Source organism: Phytophthora cinnamomi (assembly GCF_018691715.1).
Source record: "Phytophthora cinnamomi strain GKB4 chromosome Unknown Contig2, whole genome shotgun sequence".
Lineage (NCBI taxonomy): Eukaryota > Oomycota > Peronosporomycetes > Peronosporales > Peronosporaceae > Phytophthora > Phytophthora cinnamomi.
In genome coordinates this window covers 878,988-890,604 of record NW_027150935.1, presented here as the reverse complement: position 1 = coordinate 890,604, position 11,617 = coordinate 878,988, and the positions used below count along the sequence as shown (strand labels likewise).

Genomic DNA, 11,617 nt, shown 5'->3' with positions numbered 1-11,617 from the left:
CTGCGCTTGGATGATTTCGAGGTCAACTAAAGTGTTGCTGATGTTGAGGAAACGCTGACGAGGGTTGCTCTTGCAATTGCCGCACGAGCGGTACAGTTTGCCGAAGTCCTGCGCGAAAAACCCGTCGACAACAACGGTGCCGAATCCGTTGTGCTGGATCACCTTGTCGTCCGCGTAACGCGCTCCGCCACCAATGACCCTCGACACGCTAGAAGAATTGCCACCCTTGATGCTGAGGGCGTCTTCGCACACGTCCTCCCACCACACGTTCTCGATCGTGCAGTCCGACATTTCGCAGTGGACGCCCTCCATTTGGTTCGTGCCGATGATGACGTTCTTCAGTGTGGCGCCGGGCTCGACCTCGAAAACGGCTTTCGACGATCCGTTGCTCTCCGTCTGACCTAGACACATGATGTCGGAGCGGTCGTAGGTCTTCATGCCGCCGTCGAACACCTCACCCGACTTCACAACGTACACTTCGCTGAAGCTGACGTTGCCTTGACTGGTAGGCCACGTTCCATCGGGTACCGGGGCACCAAATGCAATCGCGGCACCAATCGCGAATGTTGCAGCGGTGCCGAGAAACTGAAGCATCGGTGGCTTGAAAGTCGAAATTTGTTGCTGTGTGTCCAGGAAGCAGTAGAAGTGAGAGTGAGGAAGGAAAACACTGTTGATAAGCCCCGCCACGGCGAACGATCGAGACAAAAACGTGGTTGTGCTGACGACTGGATGCAATCCTTGACGTTGTGATGCTTTACCATTAATCGGCACAGTATTAAATACTCTCACGTTAAGGACATGCGGAATATGCATGTGCACTCTTACCGCAGAGCAGGCGCAATCTCAAACGCTCGATTAATCGCCACCTGTCGGTCATTTGTGGGCTTGCGCGGTGAGGACACATCGACAAGCTCAATCTCGGATGTGTAGGTACGCGTACCTGTAGCCTGCAATGCCCGACTACATGTCATGTACGTGTTTACCTGTAAGTGTAAGTTACGCTAAATCGACTCAAGTCTCAAGGGATACTCGTGACTGGAGTCTTTGCTAAACGCTTCGTAAAGTTTAATCACCACAGCCGATTTACCTGAATCAGCGCGCGCCACCGATGTTTCTGCGTGCTCTAACCGGTAGGGCTGATGTGCTGCCAAGTAGACGTGGTCTTGCGGTGGATTTCTTTAATGATCATAAATCCTTGGTTTCTTTGTGGTTATTCGTGCACTTTACAGCCTCTTTTGGATCAAGCACACTGTCTGGCTAGCTCACGGATGTCTAGCATAACTTGTCGAGAGTAATGTCGAGAATACGGCCTCCATACGCGTGTCGATTCGGCTCTTCATTTTGCTATCCGAGTTTGCGTCTTAATGCTGGCGCTAACGTGGAAAGCGGCCGAGCCGCACAGTTCTTCGTGAATTAATTGAGCTACAAAGTTCGATTTTCATCAGACGTTGCTAACAGGCATGCACGCCGAAAACGTCACTCCTTACGAGAAGTATTTTGCGTTGTTTGGCCAACATTTCAAATGGGTTGGTAGTATCAACTTGGTACTTCCACTTAAAGAATACAAATACGAGCTCACAACATTTATTTAACGAAGTGGTGGATGGATAGAAAGCAGTGGGGGATCTAATAACGTTAGTTGGATCAACACCTTACTTTCTTAAATCGCGTATTTTTGTGTGTGGGCTACCCATCGGCGATGGACCATCGCACAACACTGTGCTCGTGAAACATGTGTGGGAACCGAGACAGTCACTAACTCAATTCATCAGCCACAGTGTCGTCAAGCTGCGCAAGACACGAAACAATACTCAGCAAAGTTAATTAATATTATTCAAACCGAAGCACACCCGTATGTATCTGGATTGAATGAAGGCAAGGTATGGATCCTCAGCAGCAACAGCAGCGTTTTTCGGCTTGATGAACCCACCAACACGCTGATGCCTGGCAAAGCGGAACATGCCTCAACCTACCTTTCTGAAGACAACGCCTCCCCCATTCCTGACTACCATAGTTGCTACATAGCGTTGCAAATGGCGCTGGTATGTAGTTGACAACACTTGGACGAAGGTAAATACAGCAATTGGTCGTACCTCGTCCTCGCACGAGCACTACCGGGTGATTCGATCGAGGCAGAACTTTATCACCACGGCATACGCCACCTCGTAAGCGACCGCAGCTTGATCACTTGAGTTGTTCTTTAAGTAAGGTATTAATACAGCCACTTCAAAGTACAGCCATTCTGCGTGCACTTACACCCGTTGGCGTCCAGGCATGCACTAGTGTATACTGCTGCTTTCATGTGCTGCAGGGCACGCGGCGGCGATCCGACCAAGCCAAGATTCCCGCGAAGTTCGGTCACCAAACAAATGCTCGAGCCTCCACTTCAATTTGAAGGAGCACATTGCGTCTACTACAGCTGAATGCCACCTCAGATGAGCATGAACAACTACTCAGCGACTGCCTAAATCTGGTCGCGCTTTCTCGCCCGGACGACGGCAAGCACCGCCGAGAGTTACTGTAGCCAAGTTGAAGCGGCGCAGCGTCGTGGTCCGCCCGACTTCACGCCACACGCTGTCATTCGGCTTGCGTTTCGGGGTCCTCCTTGCTTCCCTCCCATCTCGCGTGAAGCTTTAGGTTCTGCAAGCCTGCAGCACTGCAAGCAAGAGAGTCGCTCCCACGCGCCTATAATATAAATATAATACCTATAGGCCCTATGTAGGCGTTGCCTATTTGCCTTGGCCATGAACCGCAGAGGCACCGGAGACCGATGTGATGCACGGCAGTTGAAGTGATGCTACCGTTGGGACGACGCGACCTGTCCAAGCGCATGTCGGATGTTCAGTGCACCTCCGGGCCGCATACTATGTGCCTTGGCGCATCCGTGTCTCAGCGGCGAACCTGCGCTACGGCATACTGGTGATTCGCCTGCGCAAGGCTTGCGGGCCGCGGATTGCTCGCCGCCGCCGGCACACTCGGTCTTTGTATGGTGTGTCTGCACTGATCGGGCGGGCAGCCGGCCGGTCCCGCGGCCAGATTCTCCCCGAGCGTCGAGGCACGAACACGGCGTCCGGCGTTCAGCCGGCGTGACGCCGGGTTGTTGGCGCTACTGTCGCCGCAGATCGGCAGGACAGCATCGGGTCGTAGGGGAAGGCTTGCCTGGAGGGCACCCGCATAGTGAAAGCAAGATAAGAGCCGTTGGGCCGTACCGTAAACACCCGAACAGTGCGCCATCCGAACTACAACTTGCGTACAGTGGATACCCCCGTTTTCGCGGGTGTGGCCATTATAAAACGTTAGCTTGCATTTGATTGGAAGGATCAAATTGTATCACTTAGATCTTTCCCGCATATAAAATATGCTCAAGTATTAGATTCTAGTGGGAGAAAACATAGGGAGCCCTCTGTACGGTGCCTCTTCTCTTGGTTTGCTGGGTGGGGCGTGCTGCCATTTTCGCATTCCTCCACGTCGTCCACAGGTTCGCGCAGCGTTAGGCGGCGACGGCAGCGAGCGGCAGCGTTTGGTTGTCGCCCTCCCAGCCCCGCGCGCGCTCCCCCCTCCTCCACCCCCGCCCCTCGCAACAGGCAAACTGGCAACAGGCAGCAGGCCATCAGTGCAGGTGCGCTTCCACATCGCTTGGCGTCGAGACGCATCGCGTTAGGGTTGGCACGTCGGCAGTAAAGGGAACTGAGACGCTGTTGCACTTGCAACTTGCGTTTGTTTGCCTTTTGCCCGCAGGTAAGAGACTCGCGTGTATTATAGTGCGCGGTGTGCGACGCAGCACGAGTTGTTGAGAGGCAACCAGAGCCAGCTACAGCTAGGCAAGCGCAGAGCGACAGGAGCGGAAGCGTCGCAGTAACCGCGACAGTTGCAGATCCGCCTTTAGGCTCGAGCTTCTCCAGTCGGCAACTTTTTCCAGCAGCACGAGTTTAAGCTAGTGCTAACCAGCACCCGTTTAGGCTAGTGCTAACCGAGTGTACACGAGATGGTGCTGTGCCACGACAGCCACAGCGCCGCGCCAGCCCCGCTGGTCGCGCGTGCGCCTCCAAAGCGCGTCTTCTCCTTCAGGGACGCCGTGGTGCGCGCGCCGTCTCTCTCCGCCAAGGACCAGCCTCAGCCGCAGGTGCAGCCCTCGCCCCGGGCCAGAGGCAACAGCAACAGCAGCAACCACGAGAAGAAGACGCGCACCATCCGCTCGCGCAGCATCACCAAGATCGTCGAGAGCCCGAGCTTCAAGAAGCGCTGCGAGGCGCTCAAGGCGCACCAGGGCCGCAAACACCACGGCGACAAGAAGAGCGAATCTGCAGTTGCAAATGCAAGTGCAAATGCAAATGCAAATGCAAATGCAAATGCAAATGCAAATGCAAATGCAAATGCAAATGCAAATGCAAATGCAAATGCAAGTGCTAACCGCAGCCCCTGCGCCTCGCCCAAGGCGAGCAGTGAAGACGCACCTAAAAAGTTGACGCCGCTGGAGGAGCTGTGCGAGCGCGAGAAGCTGTCGGGCGAGAGCTTCAAGACGCGCAAACGCGCCTCTCGCCCCGCCTCCGCCTCCTTGTCGGAGAAGGACGAGGGGAGCGCCGTGTCTACCGACCGAGTGTTGCTGCGGCGCGCCTCGCTGCCATCGGGGGCCCCGTCGGACTCGGACACGCAGGAGACTCAGTCCAGCTCGTCCTCGTGCGAGAGCAGCCCCGTCAAGGCCGTCGCCGGTTCGTCGCAGTCGGCGGGAAAGAAAGAGCGCGGCAGGCTGGCGGCCTCCTCGCAGCCGCGTAGTCCCGTCGTGTCGGTCTCCCCTCCGTCAAGCACCTCGTCCACTGCGCTGGAGTCGGACGAGCTGTTGTCGCACGGCCTGGCCGGTGGGAGCAGCAGTGGTAGCAGCAGCAGCAGCAGCAGACACCACGCGCGCAAGGCCGTGGAGAGCGACGACGACTTCTTGGACTGCGACGACACCAACAGCGAGTCCACGGCCGAGTCCTCGTGCCCGAGCCCTCGGCACAGCCCGCTGTCGCACTTCGGCGCGCACCGCCGCGAGATGGAAGCGTGCCAAGAACACGACGAGCTGGCGTCGATGCTGTCGAACTGCGACGAGGAGGACGAGGAGGACGAGGAGGCGTACATGCTGCTGGACCGGATCAACAACTTGTCGGCCGAGTTTGTGGCTAACCGCGAGTATGAAGAGTCGAACGCGCTGTCGTGGTCGGTGCAGCATGCAGCGCAGCAAGGAGCGATTTCCTCGCAGCTGCAGCAGAACTTGTTCTCGAATATCTGCGACGGGTACCTTGACGAGGCTCGGGACGTACTGTACCACAAGTGTCACCTGGTTCCAGCAGTCGGTAGTGTCATGGAGAGCCCGATGCAACCAATCATGGATCCTACTGCGCTGCAGTCGTTTGTGGACTATGTTGATGATATTTCGCCTACGGATGTGCCGGAGGCTCGCATGCACAAGTTGCAGGTGCTGAAGCAGTTGTCGGACCTGCTTACCAAGTGGGTGAAGATGGTCGGACGCGAGCGTGAGCTCAGTGAGGAGCACATCACTCTGACGAAGGGATCCCTCTTCCTCGCTGGCTCCTATCGCTTGGGGCTGGATGACCCCAACTCGGATATCGACGCTGTGTGTGTTGCGCCTTGGCATGTAACCCACGATGACTTTTTCAGCTCGTTCTGTCATTTGCTGGAGCAGACACCGGGGGTATCCCACCTTGCACCTGTGCCCAACGCGTACGTGCCGCTAATTTCGCTGTCGTTCTTGGGAGTGCGGATGGACTTGCTGTTCGCGCGCTTGCCCGTGTCGAGCGTGGAGCCCAACCAAAACATTGATTCGGATCACATGCTGGTTGGCGTGCACGAAACATCGATGAAGGCCCTGAACGCTCCTCGAGTGAGCTCCATGTTGCTTTGCCTGGTGCCAAGACGTCGTGAGTACCGGATAGTATTGCGAGCCGTGCGTGCGTGGGCCCGACGTCGCGGCATCTACTCAGCCAAGCTAGGCTACCTTGGTGGTATTAGCTGGGCAATCTTGGTTGCTTTCGTGTGCCAGTTGTACCCGAATGCGGAACCTGCCAAAATCTTTGTACGGTTCTTCCAGGTACTGTCGGAGTGGCAGTGGCCCCAGCCTGTCATGCTAAACATGATCTACGACGCTGGCCTCGGGTTTGATATGTGGGATCCTCGTCAAAGCGTATTTGATCGATCACATATCATGCCGATTATCACGCCTGCGTACCCTCACATGAACTCCTCCGTTCAAGTTTCGCAGCCAACGTTCTCGGTGATATACGAGGAACTGTGGCGTGCGAGGTACTTGGCTGAAATTGCTGTTGGTATTTCCAAGCCGTTCCCTACGGCTGCCCCTTCACCTGAAAGCAACGAAGCTGACTTGAAGGCGGCAGTAGTGTGTATGGCAACCTCGATGCCCTCTTTCGACCAGCCGCTGAATGCTGTGGATTCAAGAGATGGAGTAGTGGAGTCTGCTCATGGCAGGGGCGAAGGAAGCGCGTGGGACAAGCTTTTCCAGCCGTCAAATTTCTTTATTCGCTACAGCTCGTACATGGTATTCAACTTCCAGGCAGACTCGGAAAGTGCGATGCACAAGTGGGGCAAGTTTGTGCAGTCACGACTTCGCAAGCTCGTGGATAACCTCCACCACATGTCGCCCGTCTCGCGAGTGCATGCGTTCCCGCGTTATTTCCCCCACACCTGCGATGCTGATCGCCAGGGACCTGGCTCGTGCATGTTTATTGGTATTGAGTTCCTCTACCGTCGGCATCAAACCATTCAGCCGAAGGACGACCCGGAAGTAAAGAAGACACTGGAGCAGACCATTCGCTTTTTCTTGGCGACGGACTTGCAGCAGATGGAGGACAAGCAGCCTGATATGACTGCCGACGCCAAAATCATGAGTTGGGAAGAGCTGCCCGAGTTTGTCTTCCGGTTAGGGCGCAGCAACGCCGAGCTGGAGCGTGCAAAGTACACTGACGATCTGGAGAAGATGGGCTTTTCGCAGAGCAACACGCCGACCTTCCGCCCGCCGTACTACGTCAACAGCTACAACCGTAACGGAAAGTGGCGCAATGGTGGTCCGCGCAAGTACGCGGGAGGCCAGCGGAAGCAGCGCCGCGATTTTCGCAATGCACCGCGATCATATCCGGGTACGCAAGCTGGGTGAACGAGGAGTGGGTGGGCTCGTTCTTCCGAAGAGCGAGAAAGCATATCACGTCGCGGGGGACGAAGATTCGCTGCTGACGTACATCCGTATTTAAGCGCTACGACGAGTGTTTAATGTTAGATTGTCGACCAAGTTGCTGTCAGCAGCGCCGACGGGCGTGCGCGAGACGAAGGGTGACAGCTAGTGCACTGACGGGGCAGGAGCAGGCATTTCACGGTGTGCGTCCAACCTAATGTCGCTCCCAGCAAGTGCGGGTTGCGCTGTGCGAGTCACGAAGACAGTCGTCACGACCTTGCGCTGTTGTCATTTGATGACACTACGGTCGAGAAGAAAAACAGAGAAGATGAAGCAGAAAAAGCAGAAGAGGAATTTACAAACACCATAAAAATAACAAAAGACTTGAAGTGAACATACTGCAGCGTATGGTGGCTGTCTCAAACACACACGTCGAAGCGGAAGCTTCGTGCGCAACATGCGGACCTGTACTGGTACTCAACAGGTGCAGCGGGAAGGGCCATGACAACTTTCAAAGAATGGACATGTTAATTGCTGTAATGGGACGGACACTTGCGCGTTGGCTCTCGCCTGCGGACTTCGACAAGGGGGGCGCCGCTGCCCACCCCCTTACTCGAAATCCTCAACTCGGCCAGGCGCGGTATCTAGAAAAAAAAAATCGGGTTGCCGCTCGCTCGCCCGGGTGTTGGCTATAACATGTAACGCCAAATAGCGTACCCTTGCCGATTTGAGTACCTCCTCTCAAATCCGATAGATTTTGTTGAATACAACAAAATCTCGCCACGACGTATATGTTCGCTCACGACAAGAACTCCGAAGGCGAAGACTCCGCGGACGATCTGCTTTAAAATCTGGACGAGATTACCATTTAGTGGTAAAGTCTCCATTTAAGTATTGATAGTACACCCTCTCCTATTTGTGTACACTTTCTTGAATTTATAAGAATGTAGTATGCGGTACACGATTTGGCGTTATCCGGTAGTGACCGCACTGACTCAGCTGTGGTAGTATACCCTCTCCTATTTGTGTACGTTTCTTGAATTTATAAGCGTTCAATTCAATAATTAGAACCCCACTGACGGATAACGCCAAATTGTGTACCGTAAACATGTACTACATGTACTGTACATGTACACCAGTACATTGTTTGCGGTACACAATTGTTATCCGTCAGTGACTGCGCTACGCATCCGCTCCAACGCATCATTTATGAAAGTGGCCATGGATGTCAAAATTCAGATTGCGTGCGGGTTGAGGCGTGGACACCTCCCGTCATCAAGAGAAATATATGTATCGTCGCTGGGTCGATCCTGCTGCTTTGCAGGCGAGCGAACAAGCAAGCAATCTTGCTCAGTACTGCTGCAGGTCACAGGTGAACGTGGCGGCTATTATAGTATAGTATTCGTTCTTCACGCAGGTTACTCGCTCGCTGCGATCCAGGGTAGTGACACAACAATTATCCGCTGCTTGGGCGCCGCTGCAGTGGTGGTGCAAAAGACCGACGGGTTAATCGCAAGATTAAATCGACTCGATGCAAGTCGAAGCAAGTCGAACAGGACACAAAAAAACATCAAGTTCGTGGCGTTGCATGGCCCTGGTGCCCCAGGTATGAACGTTGATCACCTCGGTCCTATACTCAAACCAAGGCACGGCACGGCGCGACTCGGTTTGCACCCGGGACAAACACCGGCTCTTCCACTGCAGCAGTATCGAGAGCTTTGCTCACCCGGCGACTTTGTCATCCCGTTCGCCATTCCCCAATTTCCTTCGCCCCACCGAAGACCCTTCAACCAAGTTCCAAGTTTCGAGGACCCTCGTACTCCAGCATGAAGGTGATCCCGAGCGTCCTGGCCCTCAGCGCCTTCGTCACCGCCCTCGTCTTCAGCCCGCAAACTGCTCGCGCCCAAGATGTGGTCGAGGCTGAGCCTGGAACGGACCTCTTCAACCAGTTCCGCCCGGTTTACCACTTCCAGGCCCGCGAGAAGTGGATGAACGATCCATGCGCGCCGTACTACGACCAGGCCACTGGCCTGTATCACATGTTCTACCAGCTCAACCCGAACTCAACGATCTGGGGCAACCTAACCTGGGGCCACACCGTGTCCAAGGACCAGGTCACCTGGGAGGACTACCCAGACGCGCTCCGTCCGTTCGAGGACAAGTGGGACAACCTCGGTGTGTTCTCGGGTTTCGCCATGGACAACGCCATTGACGGCAAGCACACGGTGATCTACACTGGTGTGACTGCCCTCCCGATCTCGTGGAAGAAGCCCTACCTATTCGGCGAGCACGTCGTGTACGCCACCACGGACGATGGTGGCAAGACCTGGCAGAAAGGCAGCGAGCCCCTGATCGAGCTGCCGCCTCAAGGTCTGAACGTGACCGGTTGGCGCGACCCGATGCCGTTCCACTCGCAGTCGCTGGACGCTCACTTCGGCTACGACGCCTCCAAGGGCAGCAACTACATTCTCGTTGCCGGCGGCATCCACGATGTGGGCCCGCGCATTTTTCTTTACCACGCTGAGGACTACAAGAACTGGGAGTACAAGGGCTACCTGCTGTCCCAGGAGAAGAACACGACGTTTTCTCCGTACAGTGCCAACTGGGGCTACAACTTCGAGACTACCATCTACCGCGAGATGAAGGACGAGGACGGTGAGCTGCACAACGTGATGCTGTTCGCCGCTGAGGGCGACCCGAACCGCTACCCGATGTGGGCTACGGGCTCGTTCTCCGGTGGCGGCTGCGGTGTCGAGACCGACCCTGAGGCCGGCCTATTCACTCCTCTGATGGTCGGTGTCTCGGACCGCAGTGACTGGTACGCTAACAGCATCTACACCGACAAGGACGGCAAGAACGTGCTGATCGGCTGGATCACCGAGGACAACAACTTTACAACCGGTCAGCCCCAGGGATGGGACGGTATGCTGTCGGTGCCGCGTGAGGTCGGTATCTCCATTGTCCGCAACATTTACGACGTTGATAGCCACCTCGTGGGCAAGGGCGACTGGATCGTGTCCGACTCGAAGGACATGAAGTGCGCCAACGGCTCCGCGAAGCAGAGCAAGACCATCAAGACGCTGAGCGTGAAGCCGCTGAGCGACTTGCAACTGCTGCGCAACGAGAACGCGCACGAGCAGGTGGCCAACGTGTCGGTGAAGGGCTCGTCGCAGGTGCTGAACTCGACGGGCGCGTCGTTCGAGCTGATCGCCGAGGTGCCGGAGTTCGAGCGCGGCAGCAAGGTGGGCTTCGAGGTGCGTCGCAGCAGCGCCGGCGATGAGGTGACGACCATCGTGTACGACGACGCGGAGAAGAAGATCATCATCGACCGCTCGAACAGCTCGTCGGCCACGTGTGCCGTTTTCGCCGACAACGGTGTGAAGCCGATCTCCGAGTCGGTGTGGGGTTACTTCTACCTGTACGACATTTTCACGGGCGCGTCGAAGAGCGACGTGTGCGAGGCTAAGCGCGAGAAGCTGAGCTTCCACGTATTCGTGGACGTGTCGAGCGTGGAGGTGTTCGTGAACGACCGTTTCTCGCTGTCGGCCCGCATCTACCCGTGCGCGAGCCAGACGAAGTCTGACGGCATTGCGCTGACTGCTTCGGGCGACGCCACGTTCGAGAACGTGCAGGTGTGGACGAACCCGAAGCACGCGTGGGCTGACAAGCGCGCTGTGTCGACGTTTTAAGACGTTTGCGTTGTCGAACCGCATTGAAGGTCTAGCGTTTAGAATTAAAAGAAAACGGGTTGATACTGAATTTCGGGTATTGGTGGCACCAACTTGGTGTTGAAGTCCGTTGTATTTGAAGCATTTAAGTTCATTTTAGTTCATGGCTACCTGACTTGTTGACCAAATTTAATATATGTATGTTATCCGTTTTAAATGCTTCGGCGGACACCAGCTTGGAGTTGGCACGATGAGCTCTGTCGTTCATTGATGCACAGAAATTTGCTCCTGCTAATGAGCACTGTTGGCTGTGAACCATCCAGAGCGAAGCTTTTGCAAGATTTGCGTTGCTTCTGTATTCTCCGATGTCAGTCCTCCGTACGCGTGGTGTTCTACCGAAGGAGCTTTAGCGACTATCTCTCTCCATAGTCGCCGAGTGGATAGAAATCAATACACCTCTCATAAAAAATTGGATGCCGTACGATGAAATTGTCATTACCAGGCATCCATGATAGCCTGTGTTGGCGTGCAGAGCGCCCGTTCGTAAGAAGTCAAATACATGTATACGGGATCATTTTAATCCGGATTGACTTTAATCAACTAGTAATGTTGCACCAGCCGCTGGAATTGCACCCACAAGAGTAGCAGCTGCTATTATAGCGTAGCGATCTGATCACTGCTACCGGCGGTAGCCTACCGAATGTCAACGATGTATCGGTTCCAGTGCAGCTGCTGCACAATGTATTGGCAACGATCGAGTTGCGGG

The 11,617-nt window shown here is 55.2% G+C and overlaps 2 protein-coding genes across 2 annotated transcripts; both read left to right on the top strand.

Moving 5' to 3' along the window:
* Positions 1-3,985: 3,985 nt before the first annotated feature.
* IUM83_12293 (putative Poly(A) polymerase) lies at positions 3,986-7,168 on the top strand (the record flags this gene model as incomplete). Its single annotated transcript, XM_067936911.1, has 1 exon — positions 3,986-7,168. One exon carries the CDS (start codon positions 3,986-3,988, stop codon positions 7,166-7,168), a length of 3,183 nt encoding a protein of 1,060 aa, XP_067800143.1.
* Positions 7,169-10,215: 3,047 nt separating this feature from the next.
* IUM83_12292 (Glycoside hydrolase) lies at positions 10,216-10,872 on the top strand (the record flags this gene model as incomplete). Its single annotated transcript, XM_067936910.1, has 1 exon — positions 10,216-10,872. One exon carries the CDS (start codon positions 10,216-10,218, stop codon positions 10,870-10,872), a length of 657 nt encoding a protein of 218 aa, XP_067800063.1.
* Positions 10,873-11,617: the final 745 nt, after the last annotated feature.